Raw genomic sequence first — 26,420 nt, forward strand, 5'->3', positions numbered from 1 at the left:
AAAACGGAGTCCAGAAAAAACAGTCCGACCTCCGACCGAGAAAAGCGGGGTTGCACTCACACACTTGCAACTTTTTGTGTATGAACACAAAGTCGAACGAGAATCGTGGTGGAAAGTGAGAAATGGAAAAAAAAGTGAAACAGACATAGCCAACAAGAGCAAAAGCGTCATTTTGTTATGTTTCGTTGAAGTGTATAGTCGCGTCGCGTCGTGTCTCGTGTCGTTGTTATTATAATATTAGTATAATTATAAACAATATCAAATTATAAACAATATGGAAACAAAAAAAGGTATGTTGTATATATCGCTCAAAGTGTTTGGGTTAAAATGTTGTTTCTTCTTGTGTTGTAGATGTAATCTCTAATGATGAAGAAAAATCTAGAAGGTGAAACATGCGATTGGGTATCTAAAAAAACACCAACAACAGCAGCAGCGTCAAATGAAATAAAATGAAAAAAAAATGTATGTGATGTAAATGTATTTATTGTGAAAATTTCGTTTGCCAAAATAAAATAAAAAATAAAACAGTTTCAGTGAAAAAAAAAATAAATCTTGTTCTTTTTTTGGTCGCAATTGCGAAATGTCATCCCTTTCTTATTCCTCTTTCTGGTAGGTTTTCGCTGCTCCGGCTCAGGTCCGCCTTCGGCTCCGTTTTCTCGGAATGGAGATTTTCACCACACCAATACATATGCAATCGACTTCGCGGTGATTATAATTTCCATACTAATTTGAGCCGCCTTCGGACCAGTTTCTGATCCGAAGTCGGACTCAGCTCCGCCTCAGGCGGAGCGGATTCGGACCGAGGTCGGACCTGTTTGCTTGAAGGGACACTTGTATCAAACGTCAAAAAACTCGTTGGTTCGTTTACGAATTTTTTTTTTTCAAAGTTATAAGAAGATCAAAATAAAATTCTTCACACGTTATTATTCTGAATGAAAAAAATTTTTAATTTATTTAAAATGCAAAGAAAATTCATCGGTACGTATGAATTATCTTTTATGTAACTTTGTTTGTTGAATAAATAATTGTCACAGATATTGGAGCAAACCTAACCGATTCCATGTTCCAGGGAATCTATGGGAACTCAAAAAAACACGAAGCCGACTTGGATATTGTACTGAAACGGTCTTGGGAACAGGGATTGGACAAAATAATTATAACAGTGGGAACTCTCAATGAGGCTGATGCCGCCCTTCAACTTGCCCAAAAAGATGGCAAGTTTTGTGTTTTTAAATTATTTACCTACGAGGACAAGGGTTAGGTTTTAGTGGTTGTCGGGCAAAGTAGTCGAGACACTTAGACCCTAAAGGGTCCATTGTGAAGTTTAAAATGTTAAAAAATGGATTTATTTTTCTACATAATGGTTTTGGACACATATACACTTGGTCCAGAGTTTATCGTACTGTAGAATACCTTCCCGGAAGTAAGAGTCTGAAAGTATTTCAAAATAATCATTTACGACCCTTTTCGATTCTCCATAGAAATCGAATCGCTTTCGAGATACAACTTTCTTATGTTTGGGAAAAGATGAAAAATTCTGATGGTGCCATATCAAAAGAATTAAGGGGATTCGGATGGGCGAGTACCATAGTCGTATTTAAAGTTGCAGGGTTTAACCCCCCCGAAATTTTTTTTAGAAAATCATAATGGTGAGAATTTGAACAAATAGAACCCTAATTTATATACTTGTGCATAGTATGCATAATATGCACAAGTATTTATTAGGGTTCTATTTGTTCAAATTCTCATCATTACGATTTAAAGACTGCATATTATGTAGAACTTTATGGATTGCTTTTATATTTTAGTGATAAATCTCCATTAAAGTCTATTTCAATTTTGTCGTGGTTAAGTTTAAAAGAAGTATGTACCTACTGATTTGTATGAAATTTTCAACCCTCTTATAAGTGGGAACCATAAGTCTTACACAAAAATGGATAAATATAAATTGATTGTCTCTTCTTTTTAATAAGTATACAATTTGTATTTGCTGAAAAGGCTCATTTTTGAAATAATGAGACATAGGCTCATATGCAAAAAGAATGAGCTTAAGCTCTAATCTCACTTTTCAGTACATTTTCCTGTGATTTATCTTATTTTCTTGAGACAACTCAAACCAAACAACATTTTTTTTAGGAATCACAATACTTTGTTTCAACTTTAAAAATGGACTTTTTCTTGCACTGAAATTTTGTAGCAGAAAATTTTTAGGGAGGTACATTCTATCTATTGAGTTCTAAATTAAATTGGCAATATTTAAAAACAAAAATTTTAGGGCCAGTTGTACAAATATTCCATCCGTGGTTCAGCAACTTTTATCTTCTGAAATCAGTGGTAATGTTCCGGTTTAGCTCTGGTACAAGGTCCACATATCGTCGGCGTATAGCAAAATTGTTCTTAATCCACTTTTTATCCAAAATGAGTTAATGATGCAGTTTTACTAATTTGAGGGTGCTCTTTCCGAATTTTAAAACCGTTTTTGTCAAAAAAATTTCATTCCGCAGATAATATAATTTAATGGGACATAGAACAATAACAACAGGAAGTAGCCTTTAGAAAATGAGCCCGAGTATTCTTGATTGTTTTAAGTCCCATCATATTTTGTTCAGGTCCACTTTTTATTTAAGGAAAAAACGTACTTATATAGGAATTGTTCTATGTCCAATTTTGGGTTTTCAGTTTCAAAATATGATTAATATTATTAATATTTTAAAATAGTATCCACCTACTAATGACGTAAACTTGTAAATTTTATTCAAGAGAAAAGAACAAACTTTATAAAAAACATAACTTGAATGGCAAACGAGCAAAAAATTGTCACTTTAAACCAATTTGAAACTTAAAAATCGCCCATGTAAAATTTGCAAATACCCTATTTTTTTCATATTTTTATCTCTGACCCTTCCTGGCCCTATTTTGATGAGAAGTTACTATAGCAGGAGCGATATTCAGTGTCCAGTATTGGGTAAATGGCGGATGTTTGATCATTTATACATATAAACTTCTTAATCAAAAAGGGTCAGGAATACAAATTTGAAAAAATTAGGGCATTTGAATTGGAACTATTCTAGGAGCGTCCCCAATTTTTTTTCCCTAAGGACCACCCTAGTATTCCCAGGCATTGAAATCCTTGGGATCAATTTTTGCGACTGAATAATCGCGCGACTAAAATCGAATGTGTGCGCCTAGCCTTAACGGTGATTTCAAAAACGAGATGTGATCGGATATGTCTGTCTTTGAATTCGAGTTCGACACACCCAAACCCTTTGAAAAAGTATAGTTAGTCTCGGCACCAAAAACCATGCATAAATACTTGTGATATTTAAAGGGTTCTTAAAAGAGCATTCGTTTTTTGAAGAATTCTTTACCAAACGTTGTTATGGACCAAAAAATTTTTGTTTTCCCTTATAAAAACTTTATCAAAAGCTTCTTTAACGATACAAAATTGGTAGAGACTTTAAAGGAGATTTTCAGATAGTTAATCAAATCACTAAAATACAAAAATACACCATTTAGTGCAACACATATTAGACTTGAATTTGTTAATAAATATATCTTTTGATTTTCTAAAAAAAATTTCGGGGGGGGGGGGGTTAAACCCCATACCCCCCCTTAAATACGGCTATGCATAGGCTCATATGCAAAAAGAAAAGAATCTCACTTTTCAGTACATTTTCTTGTGATCTATCTTATTTTCTTGCGACAGATCTCAAGAAAATGTACTGAAAATTGAGACAGAGATTAAGCTCATTCTTTATGCATATGAGCCATTAACACAAAAAATATGCATTATTTATTTTTTTTTCTTGGGAATGCCATTCTTATAATATTGTATGCTAAATAATTTTTTTTTGTCAAATTCAGATTCGTGCCCAGCACCCAGACTTGTTAAGGCTTGTGGTAATACAGCAAACTAGGCTGAATATGAACAAGAACCGAGAATGCAAAAAAAAATTGTTCCTTCAGCTTATATATTTAAAGCTATCATTTTTACACCTTATAATTGACGGTTCGGGTTGAGTTTTTTTTTGTAGATATTTATCACGAAAAAAAAATAAAATTTCAGCTGTTAAAGATGAATCCTGTTCTGTGTGCAGGTTAAATTTGTATCTTGAGAGAATACATTTTTAATAAAAGGGGTTTTGTGTATTTTTGTTAATAAATATTCAAAACTATTAAAAATATTAAATAGCAAGAATGTTGACCAAACATTAAATTAAAAGCACAACGCGTTTTGGGAGTTTGAAAATTGTAAAGACTTACTTGTTTTTTTATATGATATTATACGAAATAGTTTTTTGTACAACAGTCGGAAAAAGTATTTTGACAAAATGAACATTTTTCTAACTGATGAGAATAATCTGTAACGGTTAAACATAAAATAAGGAAGTTGACGGTTATCTATTAAGTATATTATGGTGAATCTCACGATGGTCAATGTCAGTCATTTGGTTGGTATTATGCTTCGAGGCTGCATTTTTTGTATAAAAAGTATTAATTTTTGAGGGAAAAAAGTATTTTGACAAACGTTCTTTTTCAACGTTGGTAAGGTAAGGTAATGCATTTTACGTGTTTCAAGCACGTATACAACTGACAGACTTGTTAAGGCCCCTATTTGTAAAAAATTGGGCAAAACGGCGGAACTTAACATTGAAATTAGTGCATCTTCTGTTGCAAGTCATTACTTCTGTGTGTCTGTTAAAAAATCTGTGGAGAACTGAATTTATCGCGGGAAATTAAAAATTACCAAATATACAAACACAAAAATATAATTATACTATTCAAAATTTACCACAAATGGACAAAAAATGAAAAAAAAATGCACTAAGAAAAATTGAAGCATTTTGAAGAATTCACTTTATCGCGGATTGACTCCAAAAAGTCTGAATTTGGAAATGCCATTCTTTCATCAAAAACTTTGTAAGCAAAAGTACCCTTTGCATTGAGATCAAAGAAGACAATTTTACCATGTTTATGGGAAGATAATACAGTATTTATCTCATAAAACAAAAATTGAAAAAAAATTTAATTCTCTAAGGGACATGTTGTTGTGCTTTCCGCTTCTGGAACAAACTTGACCAAATTTTCACGGAGCTTCAACAGTTGCTTTTCGTTTCCCGGATCATTGATATAGAAATTTGTGAGAATGTGGTCCATAAAAGTTTGTTTTTGAATGAAAGAAGCATACCAATATGTTCCTTTGAGAATTCAGTTTTTTTCAATTTTTGTTTTATGAGATAAATACTGTATTATCTAACCATAAACATGGTAAAATTGTCTTCTTCGAGCTCAATGCAAAGGGTACTTTTGCTTACAAGGTTTTTGATGAAAGAATGGCATTTCCAAATTCAGACTTTTTGGAGTCAATCCGCGATAAAGTAAATTTTGTCCATTTGTGGTAAATTTTTAATAGTATAATTATATTTTTGTGTTTGTATATTTGGTAATTTTTAGTTTCCCGCGATAAATTCAATTCTCTACAGATTTTTTAACAGACACACAGAAATTATGACTTGCAACAGAAGATGCACCAATTTCAATGTTAAGTTCCGCCGTTTTGCCCAATTTTTTACAAACCGGGGCCTTAACAAGTCTGTCAGTTGTATACGTGCTTGAAACACGTATAATGCATTACCTTACCTTACCAACGTTGAAAAAGAACGTTTGTCAAAATACTTTTTTCCCTCAAAATTTAGTACTTTTTATACAAAAAATGCAGCCTCGAAGCATAATACCAACTATATGACTGACATTGACCATCATGATATTCACCATTATATACTTAATAAATAACCGTCAACTTCCTTATTTTATGTTTAACCGTTACAGATTAATCTCATCAGTTAGAAAAATGTTCATTTTGTCAAAATACTTTTTCCGACCATTGTATAAGGCTAAAAGAGGCTTCCATCACATTTTCATGTAAAAATATGTAAACAAAATTTTGCTCGGTCTCAGCTGTGGCATGTACGTAAGACCAGACCTGGACCCCCAAAATCCGAATTTCAATTCCGTTTGGCCCCCTCCAGTTTTGAACAAAATGCAAAAAACAAAACAATAAAAAAAATGTCTTTTTTTTTAGTTTTTTGCATTTTGCAGGGTGATCGGGCCAAACGGATTTGAAATTCGGATTCAGCGGGTCCAAATACATATGGGTAGGAGGGTCTGGTCTCAAGTACATGCCGGTTTTTTTGGGTGCCGGTAAAATCAATCAGATCAACACGCCTCTGAAATTTTTTTTCGAGCTTGTCTCTTATCAGCATTAAGTAAATGCGGCAATTAACTTTCACAGAGCTTTTTCACAGCTAATTCCTTTTTTCAATATGTTAAGAACCCTTTCTTCGGATATCGTTATGGCTTAAGATATTTCGTTAACCCTCACACGTCTTTCGCCCATACCATCTTATGGACCTCTTCGATGGTTATTGGTGTAGCTTCTTTTAATGCATCATCTTCCAGAGACGTGCGATCACGTTTAAATTCAGCTGCATATTTTTTAACGGTTCATATCGACCAAAGTCTGCGAAAGTTTCTATCTTCTTCGAATGCATTTCATTTGTTGCTAATCCATCCAAAACAAAGAATTTTATCACCGCCCGATACTTTACTTTTACTTTCAACGACAAATTACGGAGGATGTTTTTGAAAAATAAAAAATGATATACAAATTTGAAAATTTTCATATGAGCTTATGACTTTTAAGCCTTTATGGGTTTTAAAAATTTTCGCTGATTAAATTGCTGAGAACTTTTCGCCTTGCCCTCGTATATACAATATACATACCTTAATGAGTGTAAAAAGCTATTGATTAGAGTATATTATAGATCGGCTTTTTACAACAATTGGCTGTCATCCAACACGATGCAATGAATTTGTCTCAAATCCTGAAGAATACTACAACAATTTATGCACAAAAATCAAAGAAAACTCTAGCAAAGTTATTGCCGTTGGAGAATGTGGCTTAGACTATGATCGTTTGCATTTCTGTGAAAAAGATATCCAAAAACAATATTTTGAGAAGCAACTCAGTATTGCTGAAAACTATAAACTTCCACTATTTTTGCATTGTCGAAACTCTTTTGATGATTTTATGGAAATTATTGAAAGAAATAAATATAAAGTACTACCAAATGGTGGAGTAGTACATAGTTTTGATGGGACAATAGAAGAAGCAAAGCGAATTATTGAATTTGGACTTTTTATTGGTCTAAATGGATGTTCTCTGAAAACAGCAGAAAATTTAAAAACAATCAAAGAAATACCAAATGATAAAATAATGATTGAAACTGATAGTCCTTGGTGTGGAATTCGACCTAGTCATGCTGGTTATAAATTAGTGAAGACGAATTTTCCTGTTGTTAAAAAGAAAGAGAAATGGACTCCGTCAACGTTAATCGACTCACGAAATGAACCTTGCCAGATAATGTAAGTTTATTTAAGTTAAGTTTTTATTCATTTTGTTTCATTTTTATTTTGTTTCGGTGAAGAAAATTACATATAAAGATACTGACATATTTTAATAAATTAATATCTGAATAACTTTTTTTCTTTTCTTATACAGACAAGTTATGGAAATTATAGCTGCTACAAAAGGAGAGTCACTCGAAGAACTTTCGAATATTTTCTACGACAACACCATGAAATTATTTTTCAAGAAAGACCAATAATAATAATGATTAAAAGGTGTGTTTTTTGTATTGTTTCCTATTTATTTATTATAATAGTTAATTACGCAAAATATGTCAGGATGATTTTTTAAGAAATTTTTCTGCGGCGAGCAAATTAAAAAATATTGTTGTAGTCAAATCAGGTTTTACCTTTCTTCCATGTAAGTCAGTACGAAAAATCAAAAATGTTAGAACGATTTTTGTCCTATTTTTTTAAATTTATATTAGAAACAATAATTGGTTTGGTTTTAATTCGAAGGATTAAATTATTTTTATTATTAATTTATCAAAAAGTTTTAACAGTTGCCCCTATTACGATTGTCAACTATCAATTGATAGTTGATAAATACTGAAATTTGGTGTTTTAAAATCTAATTTGGGGAAAAACTAGTAATTTTTTTAATGGAATTTTTCAATTAAATTTTAAATAATAACGGTTTGCATCATTCTTTGTTTTCAAATTTTTTGCAAATTAGATAATAAGAGATCGAAATTTATTTTTTATCAACTATCAATTGATAGTAGACAATCGTAATAGGGGTGAGTAATAATGAGCATCAAAATTTATACTCACAAATTAAGAACTCCTTTACTTTAGATATTCACCCATATAACGTACATATGTCTTTTTAACTAAAACGAAAAGAAAACGAATCGCTGTATGAGCGCCAGTTTTAGCTGAAGTAGAAATTTAACTTCAAAGCCATCTTCGTCTTTTTTCCCAAGAGACTTTCGTCTCTAATAATGATTGAAACTGCTTCATTAAAACTTCAACTCTGGCTTCGAGAGCTAGTCATGATAGTGTAATTTTAGCCTTTTGGTTATAAAAATTATTTAATCTTTTTAATTTTCTATTTTTCAATAGCTAAAATTATCGATATAACAAATATACAGGGTGTCCCACAGTAACCTCCCCAAATGAAAGCCATGGATTCCTGAAGTCGTTTTCTATTGACGAATCTCAGAATGAGATTTGTGAATCTGACAGCCGAATTTGGGGGGTGAAGATGGGAAATAGTGGAAAAATCTCAGATTTCAAGATCTATTTGCGTCTTGAGATTCAAAAACATGAATCTGAGAATCAGAAATCTAAATCTGGATTTTTATCAAGATTCACGCATACAAACACACGCACTTTCACACACACTCCTCTGTTTGACATTTGTCTGAACATTTGTTGTTGTTTTTTTTTTTTTTTATAGGCACAGATTTCGTACACAATTACAAAACTAGATTTCATATTCTATTTGCAGTGGAAAATCTGAGATTTTTACACAAAAATCGCAAAAGTCAATAGAAAACGACATAAGTGACAATTTTCTCGTTTTCGTCCCGTTTTCGAGTTATCACGGTTTTTGTGATTTTTGTTTATTATTAAAGCCCAGTTTATTTTCTTAAAAAAAATAAGTTTTTTTTTTTTTTTCATAAAAAAGACTACTGAAAGTAATTAAAAAAAATAAACAAACTGATTTAGTAAAAAAAAAATTTAAATAAAAAAATTGATTCAAATGAATTAAAAACTTTTTCTGAGCTATTGTGGTTTAAAAAGATCGAATAGATAAAGCTCAGAAAAAGTTTTAATTCATTTCAAATAATTTTGTATTAAAAAACAATTTTTTTTAATTCACTCAGTTTGTTTATTTTTACTTGCTCTATATAGGGCAAGTAGTATTGGTTTCGTGTAGAAAAAAAAATCGATGTTTTAATCAAAACCAACATTACGATTATGGAGAAGATCAAAAAAGTGGTTTTCGTCATGCCGTCCGTCGGTCTGTGCGTCTGTACGTCCATCTGTACATCTAGCTAGTATAAAATATAAAAAAAAAATATTTTTAAAAATATTTTTGAAAAAAAAAATTTGAATTTAATTTTTAAACTTTGGATTTTTTTTTCTCGACACTAAACAAATGGCGTTTTTAATTGGCAATCTAGAAGCAAAAAAAAGCAATCTGAATGCGTTCAATTGGGCAAAACTGACAGTTCTGATTCTGAAAAAAAGAGAATTTCTCTTCTGGTTTCAAAAACAGAATCAGAAGCAGAATCACTCACACATTCATAGATTTAAATGTCAGCAGTACAAAATGTTTGCAGCACAAATACAAATGAAATTTGGCGCGAATACACATATATGTGAAACATGTTAAACTCAAACAATACATTCTCCCCAAACTTCAGATTCTTCGGAATAAAAAAAAACTGTTCAATTGGGATTCCGAATTGAAGAACAATTCCGGATTGCCAATTAAAAACGCCAAAAATCTTAAATTTCCAACAGATATTTAAGATAAAGATACTGTGAACTACAAGAGCAAGTACGTGCGACCCAGTCGTGCATTTTATTTTAATTACTTTTAGTTTAGTAGTCTTTTTTATGAAAAGAACTTACTTTTTTTTAAGAAAATAAACTGGGCTTTAATAATAATACTCATTTACGTGTTTTTTGATTTAAATGATATGAAAGTGTAAAAACCAATTTAAAAAACGAAGAAAATTGTGTTTGATGCAAGATTGCGAAGAAACGGTTGTCCGCAGAAAAAAAATTGGCACAAACTAAAACTGTAACAAATTCTTGATTGGTTGTAAAAAAAATTTTTCGAATCAGACGTAGTTTGGCTAAGATAAATCCAGGGGGGTCATTCCGTAATTTTGAAAACGATAATCGAACTGACGATAATCGTTTCATAGTTTGAGAATCTTTAAAGCTATTTGAAAGCATGTCTGATTCAATATTTTCTAAACAGTTTATATAAATAAAAGTTTTTTTTTTTTTCTGTAAGTCAATAATCGTCAATAGGTCTGTTTAATGAAAAAAGTCTAGGATAGAACAGATCAGAGCAGCACAAGTTTGTAAATACTGTCAGAACAAGAAAGAACAGAAAAGTTCAACTTCGTATTTAACAAGATTGACAATTATCTAAATCAATTGCAAAAATTTAAATTCAAAAATAACTTCTTGAAATGATTTCTTACTAAAATAAATTATTTACTAGCACTTTTAATATTCCCGTAATTTTTTTTTTTGTTATTAATCAAAAACTCTTACTCTTAAGAAATTCACTTTTTAAAATCTTATTTTTTCTTATTTTTATCACAATCAAACAAATAGCTGACAATTGACACTTTTCACTCACTTGCTCTACCCCAAAAGTAGAAGCAGAAAAACTTGAACTTTTTTGTGCTAAACAAATTCATGAAACATAATGACAGATTGTAGAACAAGTAGCAGCGAGTTTTTTTTTTCATTAAACACAAAAACTTGTACCTTTTGGATCTTTTTTGTTGAATATCTCGATTTCTATTTATCCTACATAAAACTTGTGTGTACAAGAAACGTAGGCAATTAATTTCGCGTCTTTTATGTTAAGAACACTTTTCGATATTCTGAATATTAAAAAAGTTACAAGCCAACAAAGTAAAAAAAACAGACAAAAGTGACAATTTTAAAGTTTTGAACACTTTTTATAAAAATTACACACAACTTTTGTGTAGGATAAATAGAAATCGAGATATTCAACAAAAACTAAAATCCAAGATGGCGGCCGAAAGGTGAATTTCGCGAGTGCGAAAAATCAGGGTAATGATATTAAGCCAATGCTCTATCGAATGAGCAAAAAAAAAAATTGGGGGTGGTACAAACTGCTGGGTCAAATTATAAATGCACTGGACTATTACATATGCATTGGAAGAGACAAAGAATTTGATTTGTTTCCTTCTTATGCGTATCTTAAGTAATTTTCCAAAATACATAAGTGCGTCAAAACATTTTGCTTTAGCTATGAACCGATATAATTTTTTTTAATGACCCAAAAGTAAAAACTTACCTCAATTCATTAAATACAATTTTGGAAAATGCGACATTTTTAAATAATTTAAAATGGCTTGTAGAAATTAGTCATTATCTTTTTTTGTGGAGTTTGCAATTTCATCGGTTATTGGAATAAATTCCAAAGACTTTTATAAAATCCAATATTTCTCCCAAAAACGAATCAATTCTCTAAAAACGAGACTTATTTAGCTATCGTTTATTTTCGGGAGGCGAACCCAGGCCACCCGATGAAAAGGCAACTACTAGCTCACCTGGACTAATACGACTTCTGACGATAATGAAACTTTTATTTATATAAACTGTTTAAAAAATATTGAATCCATTGTAAATTTTCTTTTCAAAAAAATTCTTTGAGTCATTTATAAATAGATAGGTATAGCATTTGTGTTTCAAAATATCGACATATTTGAAGTTATTTCCTGATTCATTTGGCCGTTTGAATGGTCGGGTTTATAATAACTATTTTAGTCTGTAGGCAATCGTCTGGCACATCAAACAATTGAGCAATGCCGCATTGTGAGTTTACACAAATTTAATGATAAAGAAACCGACAGTGAATCTGAAGTGTGCGAGGGCTTTGAAAATAAGCAATCAGTAGCGAGTACCATATCAATAAGATTGCACCTGCAAAAAATGTATTTTAATTTTTTACTATTAAGACTTGCGGTTCACCCATTTCAATTTGAAACTCACATTAGAGCTGAATATACATATGACTTGAAAGGAACATAAAGTATAAGTACACACCCTTTCCTATTTCGTTGATTTCATCAATTCCAAAAACTAATAATCCAAGTATAAAACAATAATTCAATACAATTTAAAAGTTATTTATTTTATTGCGCACTCAAAACATAATCCATTATATTTATAGGAATACGAAATACCTACATTGTTAAAATATATGATTTAGTTTTAATTATCTTCACTTAGGCATGCTATAGGATACTTCATGCAGAAATTTAACATAAAAATCAAAATTAAATTCTAATAACACTCCTCGCTGAGAATCCCTCGTTCTAGTTTAAAATCATAGTCACTCTCGAGTTGCATCTGCTTAGTCATGAGCGCAAGAATGCCATCGACTTCCATTTGTGTGACTTCAAAACTGGTCTTAGTGCATAATTGAGGAGAAAGATTAAAAGGTATTCCCATAATATATGGAACTGGATTGTTTTGCATTGAATTCGATGGATTATTGTTAGACGGCGGTAGACCAAAACTGGTAGGTGGATATGGATATAGTGGCATCATGGGTGTAGGATTGTGAAAAGGCGGAGGAGGTCCTCCTGGATGTTGATTTTCAACTATTATAAATTCTTCTCCATTGCCTTCGGATGGACCTTTCATTGTTATTTCTCCAGGTGGGGTTTCTGGACTGGGCTTTTTTTTACTAAAAAACGAAAGCATTTTTACTTTGGTTTTATGAGAAATTTACAAAACAAAATTGAAGAACTTCAAAGTCGAATTTTCTTTCGACGAGTCTGGGGATCTGGACAAAAATAATACATGACGATGACACATGATGTCTTTTGTCATTGGTGATAAACAAAGGTATCACATTGTGTAGAAATCTACTACTTTGTTATTATGAGTTGGTGAAAATTAAATGGAACGCGGCTACTATATGCAGAAGAGCCGTGTTTCATTGAAGGTGGTGAAGTTTAAAGCCAGAACTATAATTGGCGGATGGAGTCGGATGCTAATGTCAATTGTTGTTGTTTTCCATAAGTTTTCATCCGTCGAGTGCGGTTGCGAGCGCACTTGTCGGATGAAAACTTATGGAAAACAACAACAATTGACATTAGCTTCCAACTCCATCCGCCAATTATAGTTCTGGCTTAAATCGGAAATCAGAAATGGTTTTTGATAACCCGTACATTGCAAATGAATGAAAAAATATATAAATAGTAATAACATTGTTTTATAATTTGTTATGTTTCTTTTACACGTTATAATGGAAGGGGGCTTTTATTGAAGTAAAAATTGGTTCCTTCAAAATAGTACCTATTTGCAGTACATTGTACAGTACGTGGGTAAGTAGAATAATCAGCCCTATCGTGAGTTTTACGTGGAATGAGCTGTCGAATACCTCGCAAATTACATTCAGCCCTATCGTGAGTTTCACGTGGAATGTTTTCCGCCCGGAATATTTTTGTTCGCACGGAATTTTGAAAGCTATCATGAGTTTCGCTCGAAGGGAATTTACATTTTCCGCTAAACTAGTTTCTTGTTTGGCACCAAAATTTAAATGAGAGAAGAGCTGTCGAATACCTTGCAAGTTACTAGAAAGAAAGTTGAAAATACAGGAAAATGTCCGAACGTGACCAACTTTTTGCCCGGAACTTACAATAGGGGAAAAGTGGAATTGAATTTTTCGGGGTTTGAATCTAGTTCACGCGAAACTCACGATAGGGCTGATTAAAAAAGTTGAAAATACAAGGAGATGTCCGAACGTAAACCAGTTTTCGCCCGGAACTCACAATAGAAGAAGAGTTAATGTATTAATGTACCTTACCTACTTTCATCGAAATCAGTGCAATTCACTTCTAACCTGGCAGAAGAACACGAGTAGTTGTTCCAGTAGTAAATGTACTAGATTATCTACTGACCTACCAGCTCTAGAGGAATGCGACTAAACTCAAATGGAACAAACCTTATTTCGATTGACAGATGTCAGCTGTTGCTGCGCATAAACTACTAGCTGAAATCCGTTGTTATGTGATAAGGGGGGTTCACATTGACTGACTTACCGGACAGACCAGCCGCCGTTTGGTCTGATCTGATGCTGTTTTGATAGTGTGAACACCCATCCGACGACCTGTCCGGTTTGCCGGATGGTTTTCAAAAAATTTTGATTTTTTGGTGGTCGGACGGACATGTTAGTCAATTGAACGACATGTCTGTCCGGCAGACAGTGATAATCCATTCTCTTGAATTTGAGAGCAGAATAGGTGAAAGATACATTAAAAATAAGATGAAAAATGGGTTTTGATGAAAATTGTCTGATGAGTGTGAACGAAAAATATAATTCAGCCATCAGGCCAAATGACAATCGGTCTGTCCGGTAAGTTGGTCAATGTGAACCCCCCTATACGCATAAAAAAAATGTTTGTTTTGCATTGTTGTTTAATCAGTGTGTTATTCGAGGCTTCATAAATCATAACATTACCAAACAAAAAATAATCGAACAAAAACAAAGAAATTCTAACTGTTGCCTTTAATGTAAAACCAAAGAAAAATTCATTTTTAACAATCAAATCAAATGTAATCATTAGAGAATTAAAAAATTATTCAACAAGATGCGAACGATTGAAGGAAAAGTTGTAATTTTAGGATCAAGAGGTTAGTAAATCCATTAGTTTAATGTTAGTTTTGCTTCATTATAATTTTTCATAAGTATCTCTATAATTTTTAATCTTTTAAAGTTACGCTAGCCTTTTAGATAAGCTTATCTCTTTTGGGGTATATTTTTTTTTTTTGTATACACATTCAAAAATCTGAGTCACAACGTTCGGGGGCAATCCCTCTCTTTCAATGATTTTCTACAAAACTTTAAAAAGATATCTATTCTGTTAAAGATAATATTGCACATAATTTCTTTGTACAAAAGTTCCCCCCGAAAAGATGAGGGGAAATACATCTTTAATTCAAACCATTTCCAAGAAAAAAGAAGTTTAAAATTTTTCTTAACAAATAAGGCTAATTTAGAATATTGATTTTTTTAAATAAATAAAATAAAGAATAGGTACCTACATATTAGATGACAAAAGGATGAATCTGAAAAGAATGAATGTATCCTCACATTTTAGTTTCTGCGGCGGGTTTAAAAATTTATTCCCGCTCTTAAAGATTCAAATTTTTTAAGAACTTTTCGAATTTGGTAAGACTTTTTCATGAAACTGTAAATTAATGACTATGCTGCAGTTTTTTTTCAGAGATGAACCACCTAATCAAATTTCCATACATTTGACTCTATTAAATAAACTAAAGAGGTCAGGTTTTTAGTGATATGACTGAGAGTTAGCTAATCCTTCAAATACAATTAATCCTAATTAACTGTAGAATCATTTGTTCATTTGTTCTGAATTTCAAATTGTAATACTTTTCGATCTAGCTACAACATTGGAAACTTTTATACTTTTTTGAAAACTAAAATAACAGGGCAATTTTTTAAAATAATAAACCATTCTGACACCGTGCAATTTTTTTCGCGGGGTTGCTCTCAAATAAAAGTTAGAAATTGAATTTTTATAAAACTTGTAACTGTTAATTAATTTGCAGCAAAATGGAGTATGAAATGAAAAATATTTTGATTAATTATTTGCCAATGTTTTAGTAAAAGATTGTAAAAAAGAAAAATCAATAATGGGCGCAGTAAGCAAAATACTGTTGCAAAGTAGGGATTTTTCGAAATTTCACAAGAATTGCATTAAATCGAAAATCGTAAGGATTTGGGATGAACAAGTTACCAAATTCTGAGAGCCCTTAAGTTGACCTATCAGCATATTTCGTTTGATTTATTATTTTTGGGACACCCTGTATAAAGATCTAATGAAAACAGAAGTTTTTGGGAGTGGATTTGAGTTTGTAATTTCATACATTTTATGCTATTCACGTGAATCTTAGATCCGATTCACACCTGTGCACTGTCATGGGAAAGCATACCTCACAGGAAATTGGTGTCTTTGCATGGTAGATACATCCTAAATGATCTAAAGGCAACAGCAATCCTAGGTATATGAACTTCTTTGCCAGATTGCTCACCGTCACCAGTTAAGATTTTTGCCTTTATACACTTGTAACGATGAGGCTTGCTCCATTAGAAAGGCCTTCTGAGACATCTAAACCATATGACAAAACAGAAATGAAGAAAAAGAATCGGCTAATCATTATGCTTAGTTTATTTAAACTTGGAAGCAAGTCGATTCGAACTGCAAACATGTAACTACATACGTGCATACAATAAATTCCTAAAAACAAGAAGGGTACTTTACCATCGAATCTCTGCTTTAATTTTTTTCATTTTGACATGTTATATGTTATATCAGCATTATTTTAATTTTATATAGTTTATAAAAGTAAACACATACATACATATCTTTTCAGGTGTTGGTAAAACTTGCTTGGTCACAAAATACATTAAAAACTCACTTCACAAAGATATTGGACCCACAATAGCAGCTTCATTTTTTACATGCAAAGTGTATCTAAATGATGAAAAGATTAAACTACAAGTAAGGATAAAAAATAAGATAAAAAAAAGTAAAATAAAGACTTATATGAGAAGAAATGGTTCTCTTCTGATTGAAAATGTGGTCTGCTACGAGCCTTGTTGTAAGCCAATAAAAAAAATACATTTTCTAAAATATGTTTTGTGAATAATGGAGATTATGAGGCGTTCAGAATAACAATGGAATAAGTTCATTTGAAGTCTGTGTATTATACACGAATTTGTGAAGCTCTAAAGGAATTTTTGAAATAAAGTTTTTTTAGAACAATAGCTTTATGTGCGCTTAATTTATTTTTAATTTAATTTAAATTTATTTTTAGAAATAAACAACACTTAATTTATTAGGCCTTAAAACTCAAATTTATAGAGAAGTGTATTGAACCCACTCTTATTATGAACGCTTCAAATGTGAAATCGAAATTTAGTTTCCTTGTTCGGCATACTAAACAAACATTAAAACTAGAGAACAAGTTGAGTTTCAACAGACTTTGTTTTAGATTTTAGAATGTTCCATCAGAACTTATCATACGAATAACAATTTAATTGAAGAACGTAGCTACCTATTTAATCAACTGTTTATATTTCTCAGATATGGGATACAGCAGGTCAAGAACGCTTTCGTGCCGTTGCCCCAATGTATTATCGAAATGCGAATGCTGCGATACTTGTTTTTGATTTATCTCAACATAAAACATTCACAGAAATCAAATCATGGATTCAAGAACTACATCGAAATGTCCAAGATCCAATGATACTTACATTAGTTGGAAATAAACTAGATCTCACATCGGCAAGAGCAGTGTCACGTGATGAAGCTTATCTCTTTGCTTCGTCTATTGGAGCAAGTTACTTTGAGACATCTGCTGAAAAAGATCAAGGACTGGAGCAAGTGTTTGTCTCTACAGCTTTAGGATTGGTTCGCTTAGCAGATGAAGGCAAAAGTAGAAGTTTGCGTGCATTTGATTCTTGCGATTCCATAGCCGCCTACTCAAATAATAATACCGCGTTGAGTCACAGTAATAGTTCTACACAACTTTCATTTCATTTACCTTCAGTCCACATTGGAATACCGGTTGGCAATGACGTGAAAGTGGATGATGTTGGGCGACTTGAAACCCCATCTTGGAGTATAGAGCATATTGCGTTTGGAGACGAAGAACGAGTCAGTTGGTGCTGTCTCTAAATCTAGCATTAGCTACCTTAAATGTAAAATAAACCTCGTTAGTGTATTTGTCATTAATTTTCTTTTAATTTAAACACACGAAAAAGTGTAAGAGACGAATTTATTTATTTAACTCGATATTATATTTGTAAGTAGTAAGCAATCGAAAATTTAAATGACACGTAATATATTTTAAATTTATAAATTCAGACATTAAAAAAAATATAAATAAAATCATGCAAACCATAATTCTTATTGAATCTAATCTACGTTTATTTTTTCGCTTTAAAAATATGTTTATTTTTAAGTAAACAAAAATTTTGTTTGATTTATAAACGAAAATTACTTATTCGGGATTGAGTTCTTAGAGCGGAATTCATAGTCGTTACTCGAGTTAAGACTTTTCTCAACTACAGTAAGTTGAGGAATATTTCAAGCAATCGTTGAAGGGAATTGGAAATAGGGCTGTCCTTTGTCGTGAGGAAAATTTTTTCTCAAACTCGAAAACTTGACTGTTTTTATAATTAATTAAATACCGTTTTAAATGACCTTTCACAAAAAACCAGGTATGCATGTTTACTTCTTGTATAAAAAGGAATTTTTAGAAAAAAATTTTCGAAAATCGTTAGAGCCGTTTTTTAAAAAAATAATTTTTTATATATAAAAAATTTCTAACATTTTTCAAAAAAAAAGTTGGTATGCCATTTTGAAGAAATAATTTATTTACGCATAAAAACGAAATTTCAAAATTTTTCATAAACCCGTTTTCAAAAAATTGATTTTTCAAAAAAAAAATTTTGAAATATTTTTTAAAAATCCAAAAATGAGTTTTTGAAAACTTTCTAAAATTTTAATATCACCTTTACCTAAACGCTTTTGTATAAAAATTTTGGTTGAAATCGGGATGGTCTTGAACGAGATATTCATAAATCAAAAAAACCGTTCTATGACAGGTACCTAAAGTTAATAAAGGTAAAAAAAATATTTTTTTTTTATTTCGAAAGTTGGCTCTTATGTGTAATACCATTGAATAATTACAAATAGAAGTGACACCGCAGATTACTCATGCGACTATAAGAGTACCGGAAGATAGATGAACTACAGGTTTGCACCTCAACTATCATGTATTTTCGAGTTGAATCTTAACTAATAATTTTTTTAAACCTTCATAAAAAAATTAATAATTATTATTATACATTTCAAAGAGCTTATATTGATATAAGTTTTCGTATTTTAAAAAGTCGTATTAGTCTAGAGAACAAGGCCGATGCCTTTTACTCCTACTGGCCTACGTTCGAATACCGGTAAAATTTGAAACTTTTTTTTTTGCGGAGATTTTTTTTGAGAAATTTAATTAATTTTTATTCTAGTAATGTAGAAAAAAAAAACAATCTCAATCTCCCGTCAGATTCGAACCTGGGCAGGTAAACTTAACAAGCATGCACCTTATCCTTTAGGCTATCTCCACTTTTTGAAATAGGAAAACTTTTATCCATATGTATAAGCTTTTTAGGATTTGATTTTGGGTTGCTGGATTTGCTTTTGGATTGTTGGCTTTGCTTTTGGATTGTTGGATTTGCTTTTTTAATTCAACGCACGATACTAGCGACTACAATTTTACAGCGGAAGTTTCCCTGGGTGTCCACTTCTATTTGTAATTATTCAATGGTAATACTACACTCAAAATTTTTAATCAAAATCGTTAGAGCCGTTTTTGAAAAAAATTTACTTTTCTATTTCCGTTATATGACAGGTATCGTTAGTTTTGGTCCTAAAAAAAATTTGAATTCGTCCTCTAGGGAATCACCCAAAACTGTTAACTACCAAGTTTGAACAAAATCACTCGAATAGTTTAGCTCGAGGTACATACAGACAGACAGACAGAATTGCCGGACCCGCTTTTTTGGCATTCTCCATCATCGTAATGTCATGTAAAATTGTTATCTCGAGTTCGATTTTTTTTTACGAATTCTAAACTTGCCCTATAGTACCTATGTATATCGCAAGTAAAAATCAACTATGGAAAGTATTGAGATTCAATGCTTTGGCTTCCAAATAAAAGATTTCAAGGATTCCAAGAAAAAGTTTTTCCAACAAGAAAAATATATTTAATTTAATAAAAACGATGTTTTCGTTACAGAGTTTAGATTCAGAATGAAAAATAATTTAAATGAAAATTGAAAGCTAATAACAAACAAAAAATCGATTGCTACAATTTCAATAGGAAGTATAATACATATTACTTTAAATTAGGTTTTTCTTAAATAAATATCACAAGAACTGCATTTAATCGAAAACCGTAAGCAATTGGGATACACAAGTTACCAAATTATGATAGCGCTTACATTAGACTTTCAGCATTTATTTCTTTTGGACCATTACTTTTGGGATACCCCGTATAGTTAATAGCTCGGAATTTTAAAAAGTTATTGTTATGTCGATTTCCATTTGAAACTGCGATTTTTGTATCAAATCCATTGATCTCTCTTAACTGTGTGTGAGCAAATTTTCGATATAAAATCCATATAAGGAAAAATCAAAAATAATTAATTTTGGCAAATGGCACATTTGTTTTATCCCAACACAATTAATTATTTTTTTTCAAAGACAAATAGAAAAGATTGAAATCCGCAAAAGTGTTGGAATGCCTCTTTCTTTCTGAACAAAATTCTTCCTAGGATCCCAAATAAAAAATAAATGATCTCTTTTGGCAAAGAGAATATGATCTCTCTTCGAAAATAGATAATGAGATACCAGTATTTTCCGGTAGTTTTTGGCAGAAGATAAAAACAATGATATTTTGTGGTGGCAAATGGAAATTCAAAAGAGTTTTTAGTGAATTGTCTCAAAATGTGACAGTTTTCTTTTAGTGCAGTTTTTCGATTTAGGTCGTGGTAAATTTCGCATAACATAAGTTTTTTTTTGTAATTTGATTATATGTATGTAGGTGTAGGTATTAAGTTTTTCGCTATAAATTCAGTTCTCTACTGATTTCTTTTACAGACGAACCGAAATTATTTTATCTTGCTATTAAAGATTCATTTATGCAACTTTTTTTTTCTCTCAGCTTTATGCACATTAAATTGTTTAATATTAGTAGTACCTAACTAACCTCTATAATACTATACCTAATGGAAGTACAAAATCGGTCTTTAATAAGTTACTTAAAATTTTCCGTTTTCTGTTAGAAGACCTTGCGATAATTAGCAGCTCAATCGGTTGAATCATTACAACAATTTTCAGCGACAATCTTTTTGATCAGCACAAAAAACGGTGAATGCAGATTATTCAGTATTAAAATTTCCTAATTTATATACTGGATCTACCTAAAAAGATCGACTGCGAGTATGTCATTAAATTGCTGGCAGACAATTTATCTGAATTTCTCTTCTCCAGTTGAAAATGTTAATGTCATTAATATTTTTTTTCCGGTGCCACTAATGTACTCGTACACATGTACGGTACGTCTTATGCTAAATCAAGCAGGACTAGATTTCGAAAGCTGCACCATTTCTCATTGATTTTGTTAAAAGATACATTTTTATACAGAATGTCCTGTAAGTAGTTTAAAAAAAATAAGGGGGTGGTTTTTTTGTATATTCTAAGAAAAATTGTTCTACAGTATGCACTATCTGCAAATTCGATATCTTTAATGGAACGGATTTATTTTTATTTCTGACTTAGTTTTAATATTTTCTCTGAAAGGTGAAAAGAACTTTTTGGTTACTACACGTATGTATGTATGTAAGTAATCCAAATTATAATGAATAAAATGCAGGACTGGGTCGCACGTACTTGCTCTTGGAATTCAAATTGCTAAAATTTTTAAGACTTACAAATTTGGTATAAATTTATATGAAATTTTATGTGGCATTCGAGGACTGCCGCGGTAAAGCTATTGCATTGCATTTTTTATCAACTTATGCAATTATAATTTGTTTACCTACAAAACCAATGATTATGTTTTGTATCTACCTATCAATTCATATACAACAACAAGGTCACATTTGAAAACATGCATACACACAATCTCATGTCATTAACTTCTCCAGATAAAAAAATAAGAACACACAAGAAAACTTTTTCTCTTTCTGATTTAATATCGCAATGCAACGCTTTGCTCCTTCACAAATCACAAAAAGTTGAACAAGAAACAGAAGAATGGGAAGAGAAAACAAAAGAAAAGAAAACACATATAATTTTTTTTGCTCCTGGTCCTGATTTATTCTGCAGACACAGCATTTATGGTCTTCTTCCTTACTCCTCTCTTTGTTGTCTAACACAATTTATATAACCCTCTCTGTCTGAACCAAAACCATTCACACAAACAGCGCTTGCTTGCTCTTGTTCGTCTCGATACATGCAAGCTTCGTACAATTGTAGATTCGTACCATGTACAATCACACACATACCATACACGTTTAGTGATTCATCCATGTGTGCGGCGTAATAATTTTTCGTTACTAATTTTCGTTACTAAATTTTTTGGTTTCATGCCCATGTCTGCCATAAAATCTATGCATAGCTTAATAAAAAAAATTAACAAAATCATATAAAATTCGTTCTCCAAATGAAAAAAAAAACAACTGCTTGAAAGAAATCGAGCTGCAAAAAAAGTATGCAGCTTAATTTCTTTTATAAAAAAAAATTCAAAATCGTTAGAGCTGTTTTTTAAAAATATTTTTTTTTATAAATAATTTTTTGAAAAAAAAAGTTTAAGAATAAAGTTGGTATGCCATTTAGTAGAAACTATTTATCAACACCTAAAACCAAAATTTCAAAAAAATTCAATATCTCGTTTTCGAAAATTCGATTTTTCAAAAAAAAAAAAAAAATGTCTATCATCGTAATGTCATATTTGATTTTTATCTCAACATTTTTTTTGTAGGTATGCATAACTTGATATATGTGCCCTTAATTATGAAAGTGGACTAAGTCACTCCTAAAAATGGCATCAAATCTAGCCTAAAAATAACACTGGTTTACAAGGGTTTTGTTGCCGAAACAAAAATATACTTTTCTGAAGGTTTTCGGTGTGCTGAACTCGAATCCGAAGTCAGAAACAACAAATCAGCTCCCGTTTTTGAGATATTACCGTTAGAAAATGCAAAAAAAAACGTTTCTTTGAGTTCTTCGGACCTTATTCTTTTGAATAAGGAAAATTGTTTGATCATATTTAGTAACTGTTTTCCATCTTTCCATACCTGTTTAAATCTTTTCAATATCTTTTGTATTGCCCGAGATATCTTATGTCGTTTTCTATTGACTTTTGAGATTTTTGTGTAAAATTCTCAGATTTTTCACTGCAAATAGAATATGAAATCTAGTTTTTTAATTGTGTGCGAAATCTGTGCGTATAAAAAAATAAAACAACAACAAATGTTCAGACAAATGTCAAACAGAGGAGTGTGTGTGAAAGTGGCTTTGTTTGTATGCGTGAATCTTGATAAAAATCCAGAATCAGATTCTTGAATCTCAGATTCATTTTTTTGTCATTTTTTTGAATCTCAAGACGCAAATAGATCATGAAATCTGAGATTTGTCCACTATTTCCCCTCTTCACCCCCCCTTTCAGCTGTCAAATTCACAAATCTCATTCTGAGATTCGTCAATAGAAAACGACATTATAGATATAATGATGTAATAAAATTTATAAAAATACCAAACAACTGAGGATATCTCGGGCAATAAAAGAGATATCGGAAAGATTTTAACAGATTTAAAAAGGTGGAAAGTAGTTCTTATAAAAACCGTTACTAAATATGATCAAACAATTTTCCTTATATAAAAGAATAAGGTCCGAAGTACTGCATTTTCTAACGGTAATATTTCAAAAACAGGAGCTGATTAATTTTTTTTTTGACTTCGGATTCAAGCTCAGCACACCGAAAACCTTCAGAAAAGTATATTTTTGTTTCGGCAACAAAAAAAAAGTTTAATTTTATTAACCAGTGTAATTATTATTTAAGAGGTAAAGTTTATTTGAAAGCGAAATTGCAATAAAAAAAATTTCTTTATTGCTCCTTCAGTGATTTCATAAAAGAAATACAATTAAATCGTTATAAGAAAATTATTCTGTAAGTTTTTCTTTAACCAATGCAAAAAGTGACTTAGTCCACTTTCATAATCAAGGGCACATATGTATTGTATATCAAGTTTGCAAGTTAAAATTCTATTTGGGTATCCATATTTTGTTTATTTGTTTTGTTTTAAATTTGTATTTGTCATTTTTTTAATTTTTGTAATAGTATTTTAAAAATAAACAGGGTTTAATAAGCCGAAAAAATTTTTGATTCATATTTGAAAGGATTTTGTTTTTCTGTTTATTTATTAACACTTTCGACAAAGAAAATGAAAGTTTCGTTCAACTATTGAGTGCAAGTGTTATTTGATATCGACTTGGGTCTGTTGGCACATAGGCCAATGTTATAATTCACATTATTTGCACGTTGCTTACGTGCACTGTGGCGTATACGTGTTTTTTTTTGTATTTATTTATTGAATTTTTTTTAAACTGCATGTGAAAGAGTGGGGGAACAGAAGACGGTTGATCAAGCTAGAAATGTTATGTTCTTGTAATCTGTCGATATAACACATTATTTTTTAAGAATTTTTTAATGTTGAATGGAACGACCACTAGCATTAGCCGCTCTTAGATAGCCATTCCAATTTCGTCGTTTGTGATTCGTTTGTGACTGTTTGTGATAGCAATAAAATGTTTTTAGGCTCGCTAGTTATTTAGTTAATAACAAAACTATGCAGGAAACATGGAGAATATAAATTGCCTCTTTTTACTTTATTTTATTTGTATTTAAAGTCCGGATTAAATTGAAATTAATTTTTTTATAAAACAAACCAAACTAATAGTTCTAACCTTACAAACATATTTTAAATAACGTATTGCAACAAATCCTTGAAATAAAAAAAAAATACATATACAATAAACACATTAAGGGTCAATAAATAAAAGTATCCCTTACTTACTTTGACCAAAAGCTACAAGTTCAAACCCTGAATTGTTAATATTTAAGGTTATTAGTCAATGCGTCCCTGAGAAAAAATAGAAAAAAAAAAACGTTTCTTAAAAGCTTTTGATTGGATCAATTTAAAAACACCCGCTTTATTTACGAGAAGGTACCTACGAATTTGTCCTCAAACCCTAAAATGCTCTAACGTTACTAAAGCGAAGAGAAGAGAAACCTTGTTAATAGATAAGTGGGTTTGAATCCTAAATTTGACTTTCCTAACTATATCCGTCGCCGCAATGAATAATTTAGTACAACCACTTTGTTTTCTCCAATCCAAATCTTTTTGGCTATACCCCTGCTCACACATTAAGTTAATGTAATCCCTGAAAGGTGGTAATATACTACCAACCTATAAGTTGGAAACTTTCCTAAGAATTTCATTAGTTTCTAACTGGATTCCAGTGCATGTAGCCGTAAATTGAATTAACATTCATCCTTTGCTCGAAATTCCCTTTCCTGATGTCCTACTAAACCTTACTTCACGTAATCATAAATTCTGTTTTTTTTTTTTTTTTTAATATCAATGCGTATTCTCTTCAGAAGGTGGAAAGTAAATGTACTAAATAAATCAAAATAAAGGTTTTATTATTGTACCGGCCATGCTTGCTTTCATTTTAGAAATGGAGAGACTGGCTGCTTTTTGCTGAGAGTTTGCGAAGAAAAGTTGCTCACACAAATATACATTTTAATGAGTCCTTTTGGAATCCGCTTTCATAGAGACCATTTAATTATTCCTTGTAAGTAGATGAAGTGGTTCATGACAAGACGAATGTCGGATTTTCCTCGGCATGTCTACATTATATTTTGAGAGGGTCAATCGTGGGTATCTTATTTATAATGAAAACAAAAAAAGTGATCACTGAATTTCAAATTAAGACATACAATTTAATTTAGCTTTGCTTGCTTATGCCAATTAATTTCATCTTTTACCATTTGCAATTAGAAGCTAGATGTGTATTTGTTTAAGGACTTAACGCATAATAAATACAATAATTACGAAACAACCATAAGAACCTTAATTGCGTTCCAAAAATTCGGAGTCCGTATTCTAATTATCTCTGTTTATTTTCAAAAATTCCTTATTCCTTATTTGTTTTAACAAAAAATGTGCACTAGTCCCTAAAGCCGTTTAAAAGAAATATCCCTTATAGGTGAACGTATCTTTGTTTTTTTTTTACACGAAAATTATTGTGCTGTTCATATTTCAGTATCTGGGGAGGTGTATTGGTGGAAGTCTGGGTCTTCTACATACTTATCATACCTTTTTTGTCTTGACCCAATTTACCTATGCCCTAGTTTAATATGACCTTTCGAATCACCCTGTATGCATACATTTTGCGCATGATGCCATCATTTATGCTGATCACTTTGAAAAAAAAGAGAAAAATTGAAACAATAATAACTTCTTCTGAGGAGACATAGAAATGGATAAAAAATAGAAATCTTGTAAAAAGTCAAAGTGTATGCAGATGAGGTGGTTAAGCTAAATTATTCAAATAGGAAT

General features: G+C 31.2%; 3 protein-coding genes across 3 annotated transcripts; 2 read left to right on the plus strand and 1 right to left on the minus strand.

Annotated features, from left to right (window-relative positions):
- The first annotated feature begins 849 nt into the window (after window positions 1–849).
- On the plus strand, window positions 850–16,714 carry LOC129905582 (deoxyribonuclease TATDN1). Its single transcript, XM_055981095.1, has 5 exons — window positions 850–978; window positions 1,035–1,214; window positions 6,825–7,425; window positions 7,562–7,683; window positions 16,603–16,714. The coding sequence occupies exons 1-4, from the start codon at window positions 933–935 to the stop codon at window positions 7,665–7,667; spliced, it is 933 nt and encodes a 310-aa protein (XP_055837070.1). The 5' UTR covers window positions 850–932; the 3' UTR covers window positions 7,668–7,683; window positions 16,603–16,714.
- On the minus strand, window positions 12,308–13,035 carry LOC129905585 (uncharacterized). Its single transcript, XM_055981099.1, has one exon. The coding sequence runs from the start codon at window positions 12,901–12,903 to the stop codon at window positions 12,481–12,483; it is 423 nt and encodes a 140-aa protein (XP_055837074.1). The 5' UTR covers window positions 12,904–13,035; the 3' UTR covers window positions 12,308–12,480.
- LOC129905583 (ras-related protein RabJ) lies at window positions 14,593–17,909 on the plus strand. Its single transcript, XM_055981096.1, has 2 exons — window positions 14,593–14,838; window positions 17,316–17,909. The coding sequence occupies exon 2, from the start codon at window positions 17,361–17,363 to the stop codon at window positions 17,907–17,909; it is 549 nt and encodes a 182-aa protein (XP_055837071.1). The 5' UTR covers window positions 14,593–14,838; window positions 17,316–17,360.
- The last annotated feature ends 8,511 nt before the right edge of the window (window positions 17,910–26,420 follow it).

This window comes from Episyrphus balteatus, chromosome 1 (genome assembly GCF_945859705.1).
Source record: "Episyrphus balteatus chromosome 1, idEpiBalt1.1, whole genome shotgun sequence".
In the NCBI taxonomy this organism is placed as follows: domain Eukaryota; kingdom Metazoa; phylum Arthropoda; class Insecta; order Diptera; family Syrphidae; genus Episyrphus; species Episyrphus balteatus.

Bases quoted from the DNA above. Each gene is read 5' to 3' on its own strand.
- LOC129905582 (XM_055981095.1), top strand. From the start codon at position 933: ATGAAAAAAATTTTTAATTTATTTAAAATGCAAAGAAAATTCATCG. The intron at 1,215-6,824 runs GCAAGTTTTGTG...AGTATATTATAG, and splicing joins TCAACTTGCCCAAAAAGATG to ATCGGCTTTTTACAACAATT. The intron at 7,426-7,561 runs GTAAGTTTATTT...TTTCTTATACAG, and splicing joins AATGAACCTTGCCAGATAAT to ACAAGTTATGGAAATTATAG.
- LOC129905585 (XM_055981099.1), bottom strand. From the start codon at position 12,903: ATGCTTTCGTTTTTTAGTAAAAAAAAGCCCAGTCCAGAAACCCCACCT.
- LOC129905583 (XM_055981096.1), top strand. From the start codon at position 17,361: ATGTATTATCGAAATGCGAATGCTGCGATACTTGTTTTTGATTTATCT.